This window comes from Pteronotus mesoamericanus, unplaced genomic scaffold, assembly GCF_021234165.1.
Source record: "Pteronotus mesoamericanus isolate MK-2021 breed Mesoamerican mustached bat unplaced genomic scaffold, CSHL_Meso_final contig_22, whole genome shotgun sequence".
Taxonomy (NCBI): Eukaryota; Metazoa; Chordata; class Mammalia; order Chiroptera; family Mormoopidae; genus Pteronotus; species Pteronotus mesoamericanus.
The window spans coordinates 2,616,313-2,639,827 of NW_026555090.1; the positions used below are offsets into that span (position 1 = coordinate 2,616,313).

The 23,515-nt window shown below is 40.7% G+C and overlaps 1 protein-coding gene across 4 annotated transcripts in view; it reads right to left on the minus strand.

The window, feature by feature from the left end:
- The window catches only part of ULK2 (unc-51 like autophagy activating kinase 2), a 96,798-nt gene that overhangs the window by 34,221 nt on the left and 39,062 nt on the right, over window positions 1-23,515 (minus strand). For all 4 annotated transcript variants that reach the window (XM_054571156.1, XM_054571155.1, XM_054571157.1 and 1 more), the window contains 4 exons: window positions 21,750-21,797; window positions 21,320-21,408; window positions 15,686-15,857; window positions 5,715-5,775 (listed from right to left, as the gene is read on the minus strand). In XM_054571156.1, coding sequence (XP_054427131.1) covers window positions 5,715-5,775; window positions 15,686-15,857; window positions 21,320-21,408; window positions 21,750-21,797 — 370 coding nt within the window. The remainder of the gene's footprint in view (window positions 1-5,714; window positions 5,776-15,685; window positions 15,858-21,319; window positions 21,409-21,749; window positions 21,798-23,515) is intronic.

Genomic DNA, 23,515 nt, shown 5'->3' on the forward strand with positions numbered 1-23,515 from the left:
GTTCCTCAGTGGGGGCTACCAAGTAAAAGTCTATATCCTGAATTATATTTTCCTGATATATTATTATAAAACTAGAACTAGTTTTTCAAAGTTTTGACCTCTAGGCAAAAATTACTCATTTCAATACAGTAACACATTTCAAAGCACTGCATTTTGCTATGTGTAATGTGCTCCTGTGTTTAATGCGCACCCATGTTTTTGGCCTAAACTTTCAGGAAAAAAATCTTTCGTTTTAATTTTTTAATTCAATTTTTTATTTATATATAAGACCTATTATTGTATTCCAGCATATTATTTTGCATGTGGATATCGTTACTGCTTTCTAGAGAAAGTTACACTTTTAATGCATAAGCATAAATAAAAGAATTAAAAACATTTATATAGATACAGAATTAGTACTACCCAGGTATAATGTGCATCTTTATTTTTCCCTCAAAAATTTTGGCAAAGAAGTGCATATTATACATGGCAACATACAGTAATTTCAATAAAAGTGAGGTTCTAAGGAAAGAATTACATATACGACTACCAAAATTACAAAGACTCTCAAATGAGATGATATCTATTGGGATATGGAGATACAAAACCTTAATGGCTCCATGAAGAATTAGTGTTTCATCTACAGGAAACCATTTTAATTTTTCACACAGCATAATTTTAAATATTATCTTTATGTTTTAAGTTGCACTAGTATCTTGTCGTAGAATATATGATTTTTTCCCCAAAATATTCACTACGTGTCTCTGGACCCATTTCTGCACTCCCTGGTGTACTTCCTGCCACCGCACCTGGGAAGCAGGCTGGAAGCACAGCTCCTATTTGGGACAAAGCAGAGGAAAACAGGCTGGTGACAGACCAGAGCTTTCAGAACCATTAAGTAAGTTCTGCCATCAACTCTTTCCCCTCTTCCTTGAGATCAGCCTGTCTTAAGTTTTCATAGAGAACCTAAGAGACAAAAATACCAACAAAGTCCCACCCTCATAAAAACTATTGTTAATGGACACACGATAGATAAAGATGCAACTTTTGACATGAATAACAACAAAGGGTGGAGTATACTTCTATACTCTCTGTGGACGTAGAGTTTTTGTATGCAATTGAAGTTATCAGTTCAAAATAGATTGTTATAACTTTAAGATATTTTATGTGATCACAATGGTAATAAAGAATATATCCATGAAATATATACACAATAGAAATGAGAAGAGCATCAAAGTATGTCACTACAAAAGAATCAACACAACTTTAAGGTAGTAAGAGTGAAAGGGAGGGACAAAAAAAATCCCATATACAAAGAAAAGTAACAAAAGACAATGATAAATCTTTCCCTATTAGGCTGAAAGAGAAAGGATGGAAAAATGATATTCCATGCAAATCATAACCAAAGAGAACAGGGGTGGCTCTAGTATTGATAAAATTAGGAAAAAATAGACTTTCAGTCAAACACTGTTACAGGAAACAAAAATGACATTATATAATTAAAACATTAATTAATTAGGAAGATACTGTAATTATAAATATTTATGCACCAAACATCAGTGTTTCCAAATATATAAAGCAAATATTGATAGAACTAAAGAAAGAAATAGACAATTCTACAGTAATAATTGGATACTTCAAATACCCTACTTTCCATAATGGTTAAAACATCCAGATGAAACATAAATAAACAGCAGGCTTGAACAACAAAATACACAAGTGGACCTAAGAGACATAGGACACTCCCACCCACAAAATACAATGCATTCTTCTCAAGCGCATGCGAAACATTCTCCAGGACAGATGACGTGTTATGCCACAAAACAAATCCTGACAAATTTTTTAAAATTCAAATAATAAAAAGTATCTTCTACAATTAAAATGAATAGAAACTAGAAATCAACAACAGTAGAAGGAAAACTAGAAAAACCCACAAATACATAGAAATTAAACAGCACACTCTTTAACAACCAATGGGTCAAAGAAGAAATCACAAAAGAAACCCAAAGATATCTTGAGAAAAATGAAAATGAAAACACAACATACCAAACTTATGGGATATAGTGAAAGTAGAACCAAGATAAAAGTTTACAGCTATAAATACCCACATTCAAAAAGAATGTTCTCAAAATAATCCACTTTTACCCCTCAGAGAACTAGAAAAAGAACTCAATCCAAAACTAGCAGAAAGAAGAAATTAATAAAGATTAGAGCAGAGATAAACAAAGTCAAGAAAACAGAAAAACTATAAAAAAATCAAAGAATTTAAAATTTGTTATTTTTAGAAATTCAACCAAATTGACAAACCCTCAGCTAGATTAACTAAGAAAAAAAGAGAAACATTCGAAATCAAAAATCAAAGAAGGTGATAGGGAACTCAAGAGTCAAAGACTTCAGCTATAGTTCATGAGGCTTACGTGACTAATGCATGTGGACATCTATTATTCCAGGAACTGGAATGCATGACTCCAAGAGGCAACAAGCAATTCAAACTTGTACCTCAAGAGTGTGTGCAAGCCATAGAAGTAGTATCTGCACCACCACGTTCCAGGGAGGGAACACCAGAGATGCAGATAAAGAATTGTTGATCAAAAGATAAAGAAGTAAGAGGGAAAATCACTGCCAGACTAACTCTTATCCAATTAACCTTTTCCCCAAACACCTTATCCACCCCTTTCTACCCAATTAATCTTTTCCTAAACCCTTTACCCACCCTTTCTTCTCCTTATAAAAAGGTAAGCTTGAAATGAGAGGGAAGACAGTTTCTGAGGGTACCTAACGAGCTGTCTTCTCAGATGGCTAGCCATATGAATAAATCATCCATAAAGATTCAATCCTTGTCTCTACTTATTGGTTCTGGTAGTGACAGGCAGCAAAACTGTCTTTTCCAGTTTTAAAGAGACATTATAACTAATGCCACAGATGAGAGTAAAAACAATTGCTTACCAACAAACTGGATAACCTAGAAGAAATGGATAAATTCCTACAAACACACAATCTACAAAAACTGTATCATGGTGATTTATACCAAACATTTAAATAATTAACACAAACATTCCTCAAACTCTTCCAAAGAGTTAAAAAGGGAACATTCTTAAGCCCATTTACACTCAAGAGTTCAGCATTACCCAATACCAAAACCAGACATAGACAATACTAGAAAGGAAAACCACAGGAATTTTATGTAAAAATCCTCAAAAAACAAACAAACAAAAAAAAAAAACTAGCAAACCAAATTCAACAGCACATTAAAAGGATCATACACCATAACCAAATGGTACTTAAAACACCACATTAACAAAATGAAGGATAAAAGCCACACAATCACCTCCACTGATTCAGAAAAAGCATCTGACAACATCCAACACCTTTTCATGATAAAAACATCCAACAAGCTAGGAATAGAAGGAAATTACCTTAACATAATAAAAACCATGTATGAAAAGCCCACAGGTAACATTAAACTCAATAGGGAAAACTTGGGAAGTCTTTCCTCTGTCATCTGGAACAAGACAAGAATGCCCATTCTCACCACTTCTATTCAACACAGAATTCCTAGGAAGAGCAATTAGGTAAGAAAAAGAAATAAAAGGCATTCAAATCAAAAGGAAGAAGTAAAATTATCTGTGTCTGCATATAACATGATCTTAAATGTAGAAAACCCTAAAGATTTTTCAAACACAAAAAATACACAATGTATACAAAACCATTTAACAGTTCACAAATTTAGCAAAGTTACAATGCAAAATCAACACACAGAAATCAGCTGTTTCCATACACTAACAATGAATGATACAAAAAGGAAATTAAGAAAACAATCCCATTTACAATAGTATCAAAAAGTACAAAGTATCAAGAAATAAATCTAATCAAGAGAGTGAAAGATTTGTATGTTGGAAACTACAAAACACTGCTGAAAGAAATTACAGACATCCCATATTCATAGACTGAAAGACAATATTGTTAAGATGTCAATACTACCCAAAGTGCAATCTCTATCAAAATCCCCATGGCATTTTTTTAATCTAGAAAAATCTATACTAAAATTCCTGTGAAATCAGGGGGCCTGAATAGTCAAAAACAATCTTGGAAACGAAGAGCAAAATTAAACATCTCACACACACACACACACACCACCCCCCCACTTTCAAAACATATTACTAAGCTACAGTAATCAAAACAGTGTGGTACTGGCATAGACATAAACTTTGAGACCAATAGAATAGACAGCCCAGAAACAAAGCCTTGCATTTTCAACAAGGGTGCCAACTCTACACAATAGAGAAAGAGGAGTTCCACATAGAAGAGTGAAGTTGGAGACTTACCTTACACCATATTAAAAAATCAACTGAAAATGAATTAAAAGTCTAAACGTAAGACTCAAAGGTATTATCTCCTAGAAGAAAACATGGGAGAAAATCTTCATGCCTAGTCACTGAATTAGGTAATGGTTCTTCGATATGGATACCAAAAACACAGGTAACAAAACAAAACAAAACAGACAAATGGGACTACATCAAATTTTAAAACTTCTGTGCTCAAAGGATATATCAACAGAGTGAAAAGACAGTATCAAATGGGAGAAAATATTTGTTAACTGCATACCTGATAAAGGGTTAATATCTAATATATAAAAAAAACTCCTACAACCCAACAACAAAAAAATAACCTGATTAAAAAATGGGCAAAGGACTTGAATATACAATTTCACCCAAAGGTGATATACATATGGCCAACAAGTATATGAAAAGATGCTCAAAACCAATAATAATTAGAGAAATGCAAAGCACAACCACAATGGTATATCACCTCACACACATTAAGATGCTATTAAAAAATGGCTATTACTGCTCTGGCTGGTGTGGCTCACTGGACTGAGCACTGGCCTGTGAATCAAAAGGTCTCCAGTTCAATTCCCAGCCAGGGCATATGCCTGGGTTGTGGGCCAGGTCCCCAGCAAGGGCATGCAAGGGGCAACCGATTGATGAAGTATCTCTTGCACATCAATGTTTCTCTCCCTCTCATTTTCCTTCCCTTCCCTTCTCTCTAAAAATAAATAAATCTTTATAAAAAATGGCTATTATTAAAAAAAAAAGATAACCACCAACCCCACTTTTGAGTATATACCCAAAAGAACGAAAAGCAGGGTCTCAGGTTTTTGCACATTCACGTTCATAGCAGCATTATTCACAACAGCCAAGAGGCAGAAGCACTCTAAGTGTCTACCAACAGACGAACAAACAAAATGTGATATGTCCATACAGTGGAATATCATTTGGCTTTGAAAAGGAAATTCTGAGACATGTTGCAACATGGATGAACCTTGAGGACACTGTGCTGACTGAACTAAGCCAGTCACAAAAAGAGAAATATTGTATGATTCTACTTATATGAGGTTCCATAAAGTAGCCAAACTCATAGAAAGCAGAATGACAGTTACTAGTGCTTGGGGATGGGGAAATGGAGAGTGTTATTTACATAATAAGACTGAGCTTGTTTTGAGGATGAAACAGTTCTGGAGACGTTGCACAGCATTGAATATACTGTACTGAACTATAAACTTAAAAATGGTTAAGATAGCAGATTTTATGTTTTTACCAGAATTAAAATTTTTTAGAAAAATGATCAATTGAGAAACAAATCTCAGAATCAAGAACACACAAAATTCTTTAACTTTACTCACAAAAAAACCCAAAATATAAAAAAATCTTTAAGTTAATTATATATAAACATACCCTCCACACACCAGGAACTCATTTGAAGCTCGTCTGCCAGCAGTTCCTATTGGTATATCATCTAAAGGAGAAAGAGAAAAATACAGTCATTTCAGTTATACCATCTGCTTTAATGTAAATTGTTCTTAAATGATTATTCATGTGGGAAAAAAAAGGGGCCACATACTCAACCTGACCAGGTCAGGGGAGGCTGCGTGGCAGCCGTACAAACTCAGAGACCTAAAGTAACCACACAGGAAGGTCTGAGATTAAAACTTCCCAAGTAGGAGTGTGGCAGGTAGTCTTGTCCTAGGCCAGCATCTTCCCTGACAAAGGTCGGCCTTTACCTTAACTGAGCCTGTCTAGTCTTTTTGCATCTACAGTAACAGAACTTTGTAATGTCAGAGTAATCCCTTTTCCAGACCCCTGAGAGCTCACCCTCCCACCAGAGTAGGAGAACACGAGACCCTCACTGTCATCATGTTCTGCATACCATCCCTGCCGCGCTTTAAAAGCTCATTGTTAACTACCCTACACCTACCTATGTGAAAGAAGTGCGGGTCTATCCATTTTATCTTTATATCCACTCAGCCTCCCTAACCTATCACCAATGAATTTCATGTAACCCCCTTAGGCCTCCTCCTTTGATTGCAATGTATAAAATAAGGAGCAATACTACCATTCTCAACCCACTGAGATCTTGCATCTCAGCAAATGTCATCAGTCTGACTCAAATAAACTCATAAAAATCCTCTACAGGTTTGACTGTCTCTTATGTTGACCTTAGGAAACAATTTGAGCACAACCACATGCTGCCCTGCAATTCTGCCCACAAGGAACAACAGGCGAACACAGAGCACTGCCCTGCTAAGCGCACAGGTGCAGCCCTCCTGACGCCCGCTTCTGTGAGCAAACCTCAGGTCTTTTCAAGGTAAAGTGTTCCAGTCATCTCAGCATTTCTGCATTCTTCACCATTTAACATGTGCAAAAACTGCTACTGCTTCATTGTGTTCCCTTTGATACGTCACTGATAAACGCTTTGAGTGTTGTACCCCCTAACCCCGGTTTGACCATAGACTCCATATTTTCAGTAAACAATTCTGCAGGTTGTGGTGATTTGAGGAACACACGCCACATTCTGGCACAACTGACTGTAAACACTGCAGTTCTCTCTAAGGCCGGAGCACCTCCTCATCCTGCCTAACAGTCCCTTGGATGGATCTTGCACGGGTTGTTGAATAAGACGTCGTGGCGGCTGGGACCTCCAGACACAGCAGCACCTGCCACGGGTCATCTAGTCCTCAGTCGCCCACTTAGGGGAACAGAGCACAGCTCGGAGGGCAGGGGCCCCTCACTCCTTGTCACTGTTATATCCGCGACATCACATTGCCCATGTGATTTTAAATGGCACTACAGGTATAATTAATATGTGCTGAGGTGAAATCAGTGTTGACCAAATAATATAAATTTCAAAAAATAAACTATTCTGCTAACCTATGCTCAAAAATGGAAGAAAGCAATCACAAATACCCCTTTGAGTGGCCCTAAATGGACACTGAGAAATGCACCTACTCTGGCACATCTCCAGTCTGCTTTCCTGAAGCTTAGAGTCTAGCAGTGAAAGAAGGGGACAGTGTCAGGCAGTGGGAGGAGTTAAGGAAAATGAATGAGAACAAGGGGGCGGAAGCAGCTGTTTCACCGACCACGGCAGCCTGCAGTGTCATGGAGGATGGGGGTGTAGGTGGGGCAGGGACAAAAGCTAGATTTCACTAACTGTACTTCATTTGGTAGCTGACTCTGAAACCCTGCATAATCATGAAACAAAATTAAGTTTAAAAAAACAATCCCTGGAAATCAGAAGTAAAACAAAGTAAAGATAGCACAGTCACCAAAGTGAGTTATTTCAAGAGACTTTAAACTCAGTCATATAATAGGGCATTCCTAATGAGATTATCCTAAGGACAAAAAAGACCCACAGAAAGTTTTAAATACTCTTTTAGTAATCATACTGTTATTTTAATATCATATTGTTAATTTGAAACTATTGGGAAAGAGACCAAAGAGCCTAAACTCATGAGGGCAAAAGAACAGGAAAGTCAACAGCCAAAAAACTGTGGAAGCTAAAAGGTTGATGTAAGTGGTATTTTACCTGGTAGACTCAAGAAGATACAATCCTTAGACAGCAGAAGGGAAGTCCAGAAGTACCAACTTACACACAGGAAAAGCCTGGATGTCTTTACTTGGGACATCCCAAGTAAAGCACAAGAGTGAAGCACGGGGTCTCGGGCCTGCACCACAGCGGGCACAGAACAGCAGGACCTCAGGAGAAAAGGCTGAGGAGAAAGGTGGGCGTGAAAACCCACGCCCTAACTACTGAGACCTGCAGCCCTCTTGCCCCATTTGGCTCCCTCAAAAGCTATCAGGTATATACTATTTAGGCAGAAGACTGGCTGAGTCTTCTCTGGGGGAGCTGAGAAGCCCCCACAAAAGGAAGCAGTCCAAGCCAATGACAGGTAAGAACCACTACATACAGAGCCTTCAAACATTCAGTTGTCCGTTCTTGATTATAAGCATACAACAATCACCAAACAACCAAGGGAAGAATTCATATGAAGACCAGACTCCAAAACAAACTAGGGGGAGAAAAAAACTAATATATTTTTTAAGGAAAAGTTAAAAATATATATATATATTTCTCTATATATAGAAATATATTTATATTTATATTTTTAAATATATTTATATTTTATATATATAAATATATGTATTTAATGACCTCAGAGATAAAACAAAATATTGCACCCTGAAGAAAGAACAATACTACTCAGAGGGGCAAAAAGAGCTTTGAATGAAAATTCAAAATATGAGAGCATAAATGAAAAACTCAATAGAACAGTTAGAACATTAAGGAAATTTCCCTAAAAATGCAGAGCAATAAGACAGAAAGAAAATTAGACCAAAAAAAAAGATAAAATCAGAAAAGGATATTCAGATATCTATTACATTATCACTTTTAAATTGTATGGATGTTTTAAATATCTTATATGGGTTCTTCCCATATCTAGTAAGGAGCTTAGAAGTCACCATTCCTTCTGAACACGTAAAAAGCCGAAGAGACTAAAAAATCAGCAGCCCTTCTTGAATCCAAAAGCGAGGGGAGGACACAAGCAAACGGAGCCCTGGCGACTGGAGAGGCAGGTGGGCACACACAGGGAGCTCCGGCTTACCTGAGAAGAGACTCCCAGCAGAAAGCTCCCTGGAAATCAGAGCCTGGACCGAAAAGCCTGGCATTTCAGGATAGAAAACTGACAATTTGCTGGAGGCCCAGTGCAGACAAGTCTAAGAGTTAGGAACTCCAGGAGGACCCAGTCACAGTGGGGCTCACGTATTGTCAGACAGGCCTCCAGGACTCAATCCCATTCCCAGAGCAAATGTTGGAGAAAAATCCCACCTGCTTCCAGCAGGGAGAAGGAAATGGAAACATTTCTAAATCAGAGCATTCTGATCTTAACAGGGCCAAACTATTCATCTGCTCAGGTTAAGCTCAGAGCCTAACTGACCTGGGGGAAAGGAAACACCCAACTCCACCCCCCTAGCCATCCTGCCCCACGTAAGCAAGAGAAACTGTAAAACACTGTGAAGTTTTAAGGCCGGAGGCTCACTCAAAGGCTGAGACCGGCTCAGAGGCCCACAGAATGCTGCCCCCCCCGACCCTCCCCACCACAATTCTAAAGACTTGGTACAGCGTTTATAGGTTATCAAGAAAAAATCACAAGGCATACCAACTTTGACGAAACAGAGACAGCATCAGAACCAGACATGGCAAAGATGTTAAAGGTATCAGACCAGGAATTTAAAACAACCATGATTAACATGCTAAGGGCTTTAATGGGAAAAGTAGACAGCACGCAGGAACAGAAGGGTGATACAAGCAGAGACAGAAACCCTAAGAAAAAATTAAAAAGGCGAGAGATAAAAACAAAACTCTGTAACAGACATGAAGAATGCCTCTGATGAGCTTATTAGGAGACTGGACACAGCTGATGAAAGAATCTCTGAACTAGAGAATATATGAACAGAATCCTCGCAGACCAAAAAACAAAAAGAACAAAGACTTTACAGAAAGAACAGAATATCCAAGGTCTGTGAGACAACTGCAAAAGGCATAACATATGTGTAATGAGATTACCAAAAGGAAGAGAAAGAAAGGTAGGAACAGAAGCAAATATCTGAAACGATAATCAATGTCAGACCCCAAGTCACAGACTCAAAAGCTCACAGAACACCAAGCCAATAAATGCCAAACACAACTACAGTTATGCATCAGTTAACAATTCTGACTACCTTGTTAGGCCATTTCATTACTGTGGGAACATCAGAGTGCACTTATAAAACCTAGATGGAGTAGCCCACTACACACCTAGGTTATATGGTATATATCCTATTGCTCTGTAGAAGATGAAAATAATTTTCCCTCTAGCCCTCTGTGTTCTTGCCTGAGACACCCCTGTAATAAAAGACAGATTAACAGGAGAAAAACAACAGTTTAATAACACATACACCTCCTGTACATATGGGAGAGAACCAGGAAAACCGAGTAAACAAAATGGCTGAAGGCACCACATTAAATACCATCTTCAGCTGAAGACAAAAGAAAATGGTGCGGGTTTTTTTTTGGCGGCAGCGGGGGGGGGGGTTCAGTTCTCAGAGATTATCAGGAAAAAGCAAAGTCAAAAAGAGGAAGGTTTTTGTGCACATGTGAGTCCTTTGCCTTCTGCATCGATAAGTTTCTAGAAATAAGGTCATCCCTCTCTTCCTAACAAACACCCTACAATGGTGCCTCCTTAACAGAGGTAAGAATCTTTTATAAAGGGTCACTTCTACCGGTTTTCAGACCTTTTCCTATGTCTGCTGTTAATTAAAATTAACCAGCCTAAAATAATTCTTATGTCAAAGAGACCTATTTGGGGATGAAAATTCTGTTTCCCTACAGCTCCTAAGTACAAATCAGTTCAACATATTACTGTACTGACTACTGTACCAGGGGCGTCCAACCCACAGCCAGCGGGCCTGTGAATGTGGTCCAACACAAAATCATAAATCTACTTAAAACCTCTTTTTTGCTCATCAGTTTTTGTTACTGTTTGTGTATTTTATGTGTGGTCCAAGACCTTCTTCCAGTGTGGCCCAGAGATGCCAGAATATTGGACACCCCTGCTAGGCAATTGTAACACAATGTTAAGAATTTGTTTAACGTGTTGCTATACGATGCTACAACGCTAAGACCTGGCTAGGCAACAGAAAATTTTCAGGCCCATTATAATCTTATGGGCCCACTTTGTATATGTGGTCTGTCACTGACCTGAAAGCATCACAATGTGGCATATGACTATACCCCCAGGCATAACATGTTGAAATTACAGAAAATCAAAAATGAAAAAATTCTGCAAGATGCCAGTGGAGAAGAACACTATACTTATAAAAGAACAAAGATAAAAATTTCATCTACCTCTCCTCAGTGTGGAGGAAAAGAGGTCACATAGGAAACCTGACCAGCTCAGGGGAGGCTGTGTGGCAGCCTTACAAAATCAGAGACCTAAAGTATCCACATAGGATGGTCTGAAATTAAGACTTACTAACTTTTTAAAAGCAGATCATAGTAGACACTCATTGTCCAAGCCATGGCAAAAGTCAACCTTTCCCTTAACTGAGCTCTACGTCTGTTCACATCTATGACAACAGATCTTTGGAATGCACAACCACCACACCCGAGCAGAGACCACAAATCCCTTCATTTCTGCTGTTATCATGTTAATTGTTGACTGTTAACTAATTAAAGAAGTAGTATCTTTCTGTTTTGTCTTTTCATCCAATGCCAGAGGTTCCCCCCACTTTCCTTCCTCCACCCTCCTAATCTATCACCAGTGGACTGCAGGTAACCCCCCATGCCTCCTCTTTTGATTGTAATGTATAAAATAAGGTGGAAAACTGACATTTTCCAGAGCACTTTCTCAATCCATGGAGGTTTTGCTTCCCTGCAACTGTTGTCAGTTTGTCTCAAATAAACTCACAAAAATTCTCTACAGGTTTGAATGTTCCTTACATTGATTCAAGCAAGGAAAAAGTAGAGTGAAATATTTAAAGGGCTGAGAGAAATAAGTCACCAACTTAAATTCTATACCCTGCAAAGTTATCCTTCAAAAGTGAAGGAAAATAATAAAGACTTTCTCAGACAAATAAAAATTGAGGAAATGATCTGCATTGCAAAAAATGTTAAAAGTTCTTTAGAGACAAGAAAAAGAAGTCAGGAAATTGGATCTACAAAGAGACAAAGAGCACTAAAAAAGGGAATAAGTGAAGGTAAAATAAAAACTTTCATTTTTCTTAATTTTACATAATCCAACAGGAAATAGTTTGCTCAAAATAATAGTAGCAACAATGTAATGTATTCAATTACGTATCTTGTATACATCTTGTGTGTATACATGTACATAGGCTTACGAATGCTTATACAATTGAAATGAATGACCACAATGATACAAGGGTCAGGAGGAAAGAATGAGGATTATTCTGTTATCACAAGGTAAGCTCCCACTACCCATGAAGTGATATAGTGTTATTTGAAAGTGGACTTGAATTATTATTATGTACATTTCAAACTCTAGGGCAACCACTAAAAAATTTTTTTAAAGTATAATGGATGTGCTAAAAACAAAAAGAAAATGAAATCATAATAAACAATTAAAACAACAAAAGACAGAAAGGTAGAAGACAACAATAGAAAGAACAAGGACAACAAACAGAAAAAAGTAACAAATATGGTAGATATTAATCTGACTCTATCAATAATCACTTTTAATACCAATGGTCTAAATGCACCAATTAAGAGAGATTTCAGAGTGTATCAAAACATTAAAAAAACTCACATTAAAATATAAAGACATATAGATTAAAAGTAAATGCATAGAGGCCCTGGCCAGGTGGCTCAAGCTGTCTGTAGCATCATCCCATATACCAGAAGTATCCCCAGGCGGGCACATCCCCAGTCGGGCACACACCTAGGGTGCAGATTCAAGCCCCAGTCAGAGCACAACCAATCAGTGTTTCTCTCCTTCTTCCTCCTCCTCTCTTTCCTTTCCTCTCTCTCTAAAATCAATTGACATATCCTCGGGTAAGGATTAAAAAATAAATAAATAAATAAGTAAAAGTAAATGGATGGAAACAAAGAACCATGTTAACACTAATCAAAAGAAAGAAGTAGTTATATTAATTTCAGACAGAGCCAACTTCAAACTGAGAAAAATTATTGGAGATAAAGAAATGCATTACATAATGATAAAACCGTATTTACAAAAACTTAAATTGTCCAAGGAGACATAACAATTCTTAACAAATATTCTCGTAACAACAGAGTCAAACCATGCAAGGCAAGGGAGATACAAGGAGAATTCAATGAATCCACTATTATAGCTGGAGACTTCCACATTCCTCCCTCGGAAACTGACAGATCCAGTAGACAGAAGATCAGTAAGGACAGAGCTGTACTCTGTAACACCATCAGTCACCTCGACATGACTTACATAGACAGACCACTGCATCCAGCAACAACAGAACACACTTTTTTCTCAAACTCACATGGAACACTGACCAAAATAGACTCTGTAGATTCTATCTGGGCCATAAAACATACCTTAACAATTTTTAAAGATTAAAAATCATGCAATGTCTGCTCTCAGACAACCATGGAATGAAACTAGAAATCAAAAACAGAAAGATAAACTGTTTGGGAAAAATCCCAAAATATGTGGAGATTAAACAACACACTTCTAAATAACTCATGGGTCAAAGAAAAAACTTGAAGAGAAACATAAAAATATTTTTAAGTAAATGAAAATAAAAATACAACTTATCAAAATTTTTGGGAAGTAGTGACAGCAGTGCTTGAAAAGAAATTTATAGCACCTAATGCACATAACATGAAACAAAAAAGATCTAAACTCTATAAACTAAGTTTCCCCCTTAGGAAACTAAAAAAAGAAGAGCAAATTAAATCCAAAGTAAGTGGAATAAAAGAAATAATAGTAATTAGAGCAGGCGTTAATGAAACTGAAAACAGGAAATCAATAAAATCACCAAAAGCAAAAGTTGGTTCTTTGAAAAGATTGAGAAAATCGATAAACTTCTAGTGAAGCTAACTAAGAAAAATCCAGAAAGGACACAAACTGTAGTATCAGTAATCAAGAGGGGACATGGCTACAGATCCCACTGAAATTAAAGACAGATCCTAGGGGGAGGAGGAAAAGAGATAATAAAGAATTATTATGAACAACTCTATGCCCAAAAATTTGATAACCGAGATGAAGTGGACCAACTCTGTGAAATACACAATTGGCCAAAACTCACACATGAAGAAACAGACAATATAAATAGCCATACACTATTTAGTCAATTTGGATTTGTAAAGGGGTGCAGAGCATGAGTCCCCTGAGAATAGGGGAACAACCCCCACAGTCCTGTCCTCAGGCAGGACTGGAGGAAGGGGGCATGGGATGGTACAGTGTTTAAGATACATTGCGTGACAATGGCAAATTAATAGCCCTTGCCTTCCTGAAGCAAAGAGGGTTGCCCCCCAGGGCAAATTGTGTATGTGACTGAGAACATTCAGGGACTTGTGACATGGGAGGGAGGGGCAGATGCCCACCCCAGATGCCCCTGTTACCAGGGACTTTTGTGCTGACTGAAGATGGCAGCCAAGAAAGGGTAAAAGACACTGGGGAACTGGCAAAAATGGCAGATGCTAGCACACCACAGGAAGGGCTGGGTATGAGGTTGTATAGGAAGTTCTGGGCTGAGCATTTAAATTTAGGGGGGGTCAGAGAGAGAGAGAACATGAGCGCCAAGAGGCCTGCTGTGAGAGAGGAGGTCTGCCAGGAGGTCCAGAGCCAGTGAGGCTGCCACAAGGCGGGCCTGGAAGTCTGCCTGGAGAAGACGGCGGCAGAGTAACGGAGCTGCGGGCACTTCCCTAGCCAAACGGACTTGTGAGAGATGCTTGGAGCTGAACTGCAACTGGGAATGCTGAGCTGCAGACTTCCACTTTTCTGAGACAGTAGCTCTGAATGGTGTATTCTGAAACTGGCCTGGTTTGGCAGGGAGCAGGAATTAACAGCAGAAATCTGCCATTGTTCTAAAACCGTATAACCTTTAAATAAACAACCACTTTCCGTTTTTACCAAACTCTTGCACTGGGAGTCACGCTTCTTGGCGGCAAGCAATCGAACCCCACAGCTGTTCCACAACGGCACAGGCAAGGCTCTGAAACAGATTCGTCTCCCTCTACAAAAATTCTTCCTATGTGTTTATGAAATTCATTCCTAAACTTAGGCCATTATTTTCTGAAGGACATCCAGATTGTTTTAAGGTTCCTTTGACTCAGGGTTTTTTCCAAAAGAGGTCCCTTCCTTTATTATTTAAGATTTTATTTATTTATTTTTAGGCAGAGGGGAAGGGAGGAGAAAGAGAGAGAGAGAAAAACATCACTGTGTGGATGCCTCCTTCACACTGCCCACTGGGGACCCAGCCCACAACCCAGGCATGTGCCCTGACTGGGAACCAAACCAGCAACTCCTTGGTTCACAGGCTGGCACTCAATCCACTGAGCTACACCAGCCAGGGCAGGAGGTCTCCTTTAATTTCTTTCCTTAAACTTAATTTCTCTTATTCTGCTGGCTTCTCTATTTCTTTAGATACACACAGAGTTTGAGATCATTTCCTATAAAGTTTTCATCTACCTTCAAAATCCAAAGTTATTGTTTTATGGAAGATGATGGAGCAGATTTCTGAAAGGTAGGTACATATTATTGGGAATTCAAACAACTAAATAAAATGCCCATTTGAAAATGCCCTATACGAGAGAGTGTGACATAAACGTTAAAAAAAGTTGCTAGTCTAGTAAATTAAGAAACAGAATGTGTACAAGCAGAAAAGATTCTCACATGAGTGGTCTGACGAGATGTTGTGTGGAACCAAAACAAAGTCATCCGTGTCGCAAGAGGAGTTCTTGCTACTAGTACTGGCAGAGTCTTTGGACACTTGTAGGTAGTTGGGAGGACCCAATGGTGGGGAGGATAAGTTTTCTTCCTGAATATGCTGCATATCTGCAAGGGACTAAAATTAACAACATAAAATTAAAACTGGCCTAAGAAGAAAGTACAAGTCAGAATAGCCATTAGACTAAAGAATTTTTTTTTTATAAAAGTGGGCGTAAAGATCAATTCCATCTAAAATTTCAAAAAATCCCTTTGGAAATCTTTCCCTTAGAAAAGCAGTTTTAAATCTCTTTGCATAAAGACTTCTTAAATGTTTTCCAAAAGTGATACTTAAAAATATATCATGCCCCTTATCACGTGTACAGTACCTGTAGGCCTCTCCTAAAATTTTTGAGATGAGTTTGTACCATCCCCACGTCCCCAGTTTTAGCTCATGACCTAGCAAAAGCAGATACTCAAGAACCGTTCCCTTAGTGACTAAAACCCAATGTCCAGGGACTTGAATGACATCTTGCAAGCACACGAAGTTTTAAACCTCCAATGAAGAAAACATTATAAATGGGAAAGCAAGAGACTGTATTACATAAAAAAGTAAATAAACCAATAAGGATAACTACATTTAAGCCTAGAGATTTATTTACACTTGCAAAAGAAAGATGTGGAAAACCTTACTGGTTTGGATGTATTTCTTTTGTTTTTCTTTTGTTAGGGGGAGGAGGAAGTCTGTGGGAGATAGGACAGAAAGGGAAGAAAAACGTACAAATATATTTAAAATACGTAGGCATAAGTAGCTATCTTTTGGAACTTGCCTAGTTCAAGGGCTCTAGTGACAACTCTAATTGAACATGTTGATTTGATCATACAATGGTTTCCTAAACCAATGAACTTCATAACTTACTATGTATTGTGTTAAATCCCCATTAAGTTTAACCTTTGTTTCTCTTTAATAAAAAATACTACATAATGCTCTTCAAACCCGAATCTTAAACACCCGACCCATTGTTGCTGCATGTTACTGCGCAATTAAATAGGTCTCCAATCTCCCTATCACTGTGTGTGTGTGTGTGTGTGTGTGTGTGTGTAATATATACACAAGACATAAAACTTCCTTATTACCTTTAAAGGGAACTCATGCTTCAGGGAAGGGAAAGTGGAAGGACGGACTTTACTGAACATCAGTCATGGGCTGGGCACTGCTGAGAGCTCTCCATGGGTCACCTAACTTTGGTGCCATTACGAAATCCATTTCACTTTTAAATAAACAAAATTCGGAAGATCAGGATTTGCTCAAGATCACACAACTGAAAAGCAGTCGAGTTGAGACGTGAGTCCAAGTATGTCCACAACTTCTTTGCAGCAGGTTAGGCAGCAACTCTCTGAATTTCTTCCTCTTCTACTCACAAAATCCTGCGTGTCCACAGCGATCCTGATGAAAGAGCGGCTTTTCCTGCCCCCAAAGCTAGTCTCCACCTGTGTTCTAACTCCTTTCTCGCCGCCTCCTCAAGGACCGAGATCAACTTCCCTTCGCTCCTGACAACCTCGCCCTCTCCCCGTTTTCCGACTTTTCCTCTTTGTACCCAAACATGTTCATTTTCTCACATTTCGAACCCCTGCAGTCCTCCGAATTACCACCTTCTCTTAACATTTCATGAAGTTGTCTTCACTGACTCAACTTCCTCACTTCCCATGTCTCCCTTCACCAACCACAATCCACTTTCTACCTTCAACACTCCAGTAAAATCGCCTTCAGTAAGACGACCAGTACCTCCCACTGCCAAGTCCTGCGGATGCTGCCCCCTCGCGCAGCGTCCCTGCAACTCCGCCGCGGCGCCGCGCCGCTCCGCCCCTTCCTTCGGGGCGCTCGCTTGCTCCTCCTTCTCCTGCCTGTCTTTTGCGGGTGCCTGCTCCTCACCTGCCCCTGAAAGGAGAGGACGGACGCCAAGAACCCGCCATGTCCTCTCCTCCTCACCCCAGAGGCCACGCTCACCCTCCCAGCAACTCCCGCTTCCTGACGCCGCCTCGGCCGCCCAGGCCCCCGAGGAGCCCTGGCGCCGGCGCCTGGCCTGCACGTGCCGGCCCACGCCTTCCTGCCGCAAGGCCCCGCCCCCACGCCCCTCGCCCGCGCCCTCACCGTCCCTCCGCCCGCTGCCTGTAAGCTCTCCCCTCCTGACGTCCCAAGTTCAGCCAGTCTCCAAGCTCTGCACAGTCTTTTATCTTTTTCTCACCTGCTTCCCACCCCCTTCTCCTCTTCCTACCGCTGCTTCAGGTCAGGTCTCCATTCTTAGAACACACACAGCCGCCACCATCGTGGGTTGTTCTCGTTCCCCGAGAAGGACCGCTCCGCGGGTCTGCGGCCTAGTTCTCGCCCCGCTTTCAAACACAGCGTGGATCCTACCACGCCTCCGCCTAAAATCACTCAAATAACTCGACCCGGCTTTTAGGATACAATCTGAACTCCTTCGCTCAGCACCCACATCCTTTAAGGATTCAGCTTCTCCCTCCCTTTGTACCTTTATTTTTTGAAACGATTTTATTTATTTATTGTTAGAGAAAGGGGAAGGGAGGGAGGAGGAGAGGGAGAGACACACCGACGGCTGAGAGGAACATCGGTCTGTTGCCTCTCGCGCGCCTCCGCCCGGGCCTGTGCGCGGCGCTCGGTCCACAGGGCCACCGCCAGGGCCGCAGCCTTTCCCGTCACCGCGCGCCTTCGTCCCCAAGGCCGCCCGCGAGGATGGAGGAACCCGTGTCTACGCCGTCCAGCGCGGCAGCCGGAGCTCAAGATGACTGCTGAGTGCTGAAACGGGGCAGGTGTGACTGAGAAACTGGATTTTAAATTCGCCTAATTCTAACAAACTTCAATTTCAGCGGCACAGAGGGCGGCCTCCGTCGGCGGGTCGCGCTGCCAGGGCCGCGAGCGGAGGCCCGCCCGCCCGCAGGGCGGCTCTCGGCGGCGGCACCAGCCCGTCCCCGCCAGCCCGGCCGCCCCTCCCCCGCAGCCCGGCCGCCCCTCCGCCGCCGGGTCTGACTCCCCGCCCCTCACCACACGCCCGCACCCAGGCAAGGCGCGCAGGCGGGCTCCTCAGAGCCGCCGCTTCGCGGCCTCTCCTCCACGCGGTCCCATAGGGACTCCCGCCTAGGGGGACCTGGTGTACCCCTCATTAGCATCAACCAGGACCTCACACAAAGCGGGCATTTAATAACCGACATGAAACCAATACATAGGTATTGAGGAGATATTATCTAAATACTGTTTAACTGAGAGACAGTAGCATAACTAAAAGTGATTTGGATCTATGGTGTTTTTTTTTTTTTAAGGCGGTGGGTTTGTCTTTTGGGGTTTTGTTGCCTTTCAAAGATTCATCTGCAAAAAGCAGCAGCTGGATATTTGTGTGAAGAGTATTAAGAAAGAAATAATGTCTTATGTGCACACCTGTGCGTATCAACTCTTAGAGAGCCTCCTCCAGCCCTAGGAAGGAGACGCAGGTATGAGATCATCTCACTTCTGGCAGATTATATTAAAAGTCTACCAAACTCCCATTTTCTAATCTCACTAACTGGAAATTGTACAGAAACGTTCTTCCTTCCCTTTTATTCTCCAGATTTCCTTTTTATTTTCACTTTAAACATGAGTTTTTAATAAAAGCCTTCTAAAAATGGTTCCCCACGAACATTTTTAGCACCCAAATCCACCTCCTCGCCCCAGCGGTCAGCACCGCCTGCTCCCCGCCCCGCCCCCTTCCAGCCCGGCCGCCCCGCCCCGCCCCGCCCCGCCCCGCCCCGCCCCTCCGCGCAGGCAGCCCCGGGCCTCGCGCAGACTCTGGCCCCCCACTGCCCCCAGGGCGGCCTAGCCGGCAAAGAGTGCGGACAGCTCTCCGAGTCAGAGCGATTTCGAAGTCGGTGGCGCCCCGCTCCCGCCCCCCCACCCCCGCCCTCCCTTTCTCACCCCTTGGTTTTCAACCGCCCTGCGTCCTGTGGCTCCTGTATTCCTGCTCTCCCACACAGGCGTTCGGTCCTTCCTTTTTCTAGCATAAGCTTTGCTTTCCATATTACGTATCACATTGTATCAAATATACAAGATACTTGCTAACAGATACAGTTAATCAAGTACTCACTGTGGCTAGGCCCTAGCACATATGACCACATACTGCCCTTCAAGCGAAGGTTGTGCGTATGGGGAAGCCATGGCTCAGAGCTGGACCCGCCTGGCCCGAAGTCACCGAGTGAGCAGGCATGGCAGCCAGCTGTGCCTGCTGTGCCGGCTCCAAATCCAGTCCAGAGTCTCTCCATGTCAATATCCTTCCTCTACCAGTACCCAAATCACGCCAAATCCAGTGTTTTCAATTCTTCAAACTCATGGAACTATAATGTAAGTCTTATTAGCCCATCCGTTTTGTTTTGTTTTTTTTTTTCTATTTGGTTTGAGTCTGCAGGTTGTGCAAAAAGCTGGGTTTTTTTTTTTCTTTTTTGGTGCCAGTTTTAAGACTTTTCTGCTTGTAACAGGCTGATTGCCATGTGCATTAGCTGAAGGCTGTCGGGCTTCCCTGGAAAATAGTAACAGCAGTTGCCACTTCCTAAGTATTTACTGTGCGTCAAGCACTGTAATAAGGGCTTTTTGCTCATTTATCCTTTTAAAACCCCCTGGAGTGGTAAATTATACTCACTTTACATACAAGAAACAGGTTCAGAGGCTAAATTGCTTGTCCTGGTTAATGTGGCCCGGGCTGCGGAGACTCCCACGCTTTGAAACCTCGGTGCAGCCTTGGCCAGCAAATCACACAGCCCCTCCTCCTGCGGCTCCCCCACCCTTCTGCCCCCAGGTGAGGAAAGCCCTGTTGCCAGACTAATCTGAGAAATACAGGAGCTGATACAAGAGTCCTTGGACCGTCAGCCTGTAGGACAGTCTCAAGGTCACAATGCTCCCAAACTGCAACAGAGATTGGAGGGAGGAGGGCCAATCTAGAAAAATACAGAAGTGGGTAAAGTAAGGCCCTGGGGCAGAGAGGAAGAAGAAGTAGTGACCAGAAGTGACCAGAAGTTCTCAGGATCAGAAAGAAGCACTTGGACTGGAAGGAAGACGGCCATGGAGGAAGTGGCTTGGGGACCGCAGCAGGAGACAGGCTAAAGTGGAACAAACTTTCAGCGCCCATGATCACAACTGAGGGAATTGAAGTCAGTGAAATCTGACTCAAAGTTCATGCCTCCACCATTGTAAATTCTATGCATAATAAATATCCAAACTGTTTATGACATTCAGATAAAATAAATATGCATTAATTACCTATCCACATTTGTTTAAAAAAGAGCTACTCTTTGTTTGCGAGGATCATTCAGGGCATGCAAAGGTGACAGCAGTGTATTCACTGTTCAGAGGAAAACAGCCCTAAAGGGTAAAATTTCTTGCTGAGGCTTACACAGCTAAATAAGTGCAGAGGTGAAAATCCAGGTCCATTTGACCTGAGCTTCAGCTGCACTAGTAAACGCTACATGTAAAAAGAATACCTGCAATGCATTTACAGGCTCCATTTATGAAGAGGCAACAGCATAAACTCTCAGATCACTCTTAATAAAACCAGAACTTACTGGTGGAGAGGCAAAACGACAGGAGGGAGAGCTGCCACAGGCGCTTCCAGAGACAAAGCCGGTGTACGTGGGCACCGGCACAGGGCAGGCTGCGAGAAGCACAAGCGAAGAAAAACGCCACTTAGTAGTTCAAGTGCATGGCTTATCTAACAGAAAAAGCTGTCAAGACTACTGCATTTTTGCGCTGACCAAAAGTTCACATTCACCTACTTATCAAATGCAGCAATTACTAAAAACTACTTCAACTTGGATTTGGAAGGAAAAACAGAAACGTAATTAAATAAACAACTAACTACAGGTGGTGGTTGTTTTTTAAGGTCAATAAAATCTTGAGAAGCACGATAAAAAATTAATTTTATAATACAAAATATCAATTTTTCCTTAAGTTTGCATTCACTCTTTAGTAAAAATACAAAAAGTGGGTACTCACATTTTTTTACTGGAATTTGCTCAAGAAAAGGATGGCTAAAAAATGTTTCTGTAATGAAAAATGAGAATGTAACCTTTATACTGATGTCGACTAGCAAATAGATCATAAGCAATTATTAACTTATTTATGTTGCCTCCATTTCCTTTAAATATAAAAGCATATTATTTTTATAAATCAAAACAATTCAAATTTTAAGGAATTCCTAATCCATGAAAAATTTTAAATAATTGTGAATTTTCAAGACATCACCACCAGCAGGACAGCCTGCAGCCCCTCGGGCAGCCGCCGGGGGGCTGCCCTGTGGCCAGGCACCTCCTCCATGTGTTTCTGAGCTACGGCTCTTTGCTGTCCAAGAAGAAATCTGGTGGCTGATTTTTACAATAAATTCTAGGCTTCTACCCCAGGACAAATATTCCTGCAGCTGGTTTCAAAAAGCCATTTGAAAGAAAAAAACTATTTTAGCACTGGCTGGGTAGCTCAGTTGGTTGGAAGCATCATCCTGATACTCCAAGGTTACAGGTTTGATCCCCAGTCAGGACACATACAAGAATCAACGAACAAATGCATAAATGAGTGAAACAACCAATCAATGTTTCTCTCTCTCTCCCCCTTCTCTCTAAGTCAATCAATATAAAATAAAATATTAAAAAAACTATTAATGTTAAATGTTAAAAACTATTTACCATCCACCAAGAATAAAAGCTACACAATAAGCCTGATAATTAGATGAAGAAAAATACTGATTAAGTAGATGAGTAATACATGATAATTCATTGTTTTACTCTCTTTATTTTCCTGTATGTGTAAATTACTTCATTATTTCTTTGAACACCCACACATATAACCTCATTTATCATTAAGTCTCTGACTTGTACAAGATCACATATCACAGAATAGGCAAGGAGAACTGCATGAAACCACCCCTGAGGTTTATTAGGTAATACATGTACAAAACCAGAAATAAGCTTAACTTAGGTTTAGACTAAATCATTTTCCACTCTGAAGGATCCCATGAGTTTCACTGAAATACCCAAAGCTCCTCAAAGTATATATCAAGCACAACACTAGCTAAGGAATGGAAATGTGGAGAATTTTGAAGAAAAACATGAGTTTTCTACTTAGGTCTTTTTAGAACAAAAATTAATATACATAATATAAATTCTAGCTTGATATGTTAAGATTTTTTATACTGATCTTTACAAAGGACATAATAGGGATGAAAAAGATAAATGAAGAAACTAGATAGATTGAATGCAAAGACTCTAAAACCATCTTCCAAATGAACAGCTATGGCATAAAAAATATATGTCTAATTTTAAAACTACTATCACAAATATGTTGTTTCATTTATGATCCCTATTTCTCATGGTTATAGAGCAACTCTCAATTTCTCCTTCTGAAAGATAAAACTATTTACCAACTACATGAACTAACATTTAATTCCAATTTTGCAAAACTTTAAGAAAGTATATATTCCCTTGAACAGAGACTATCAGGGCTGTCGTCTGCTGAGAACACCAGCTGGGACAGCGAGCTGAGCGTTCTGCATGCGCATGCCTGCTGCCCTGTAATTCTTGCCAACCTTCTGCAAGGAGTCTCTTCCTTCCACAGGGAGGGGCTAGAGCACACATGGCCACGGCTCCTTCCCAGCGTCAAAGTGCTGGCAAGTCGGGGGACTAGAACTCAAACCCCAGTCTGTCTTATCCGCAAGCTTGTGTGGATTCCCATAATACCCGTTAACAGGCCAAAATTATGGAATAAACTTT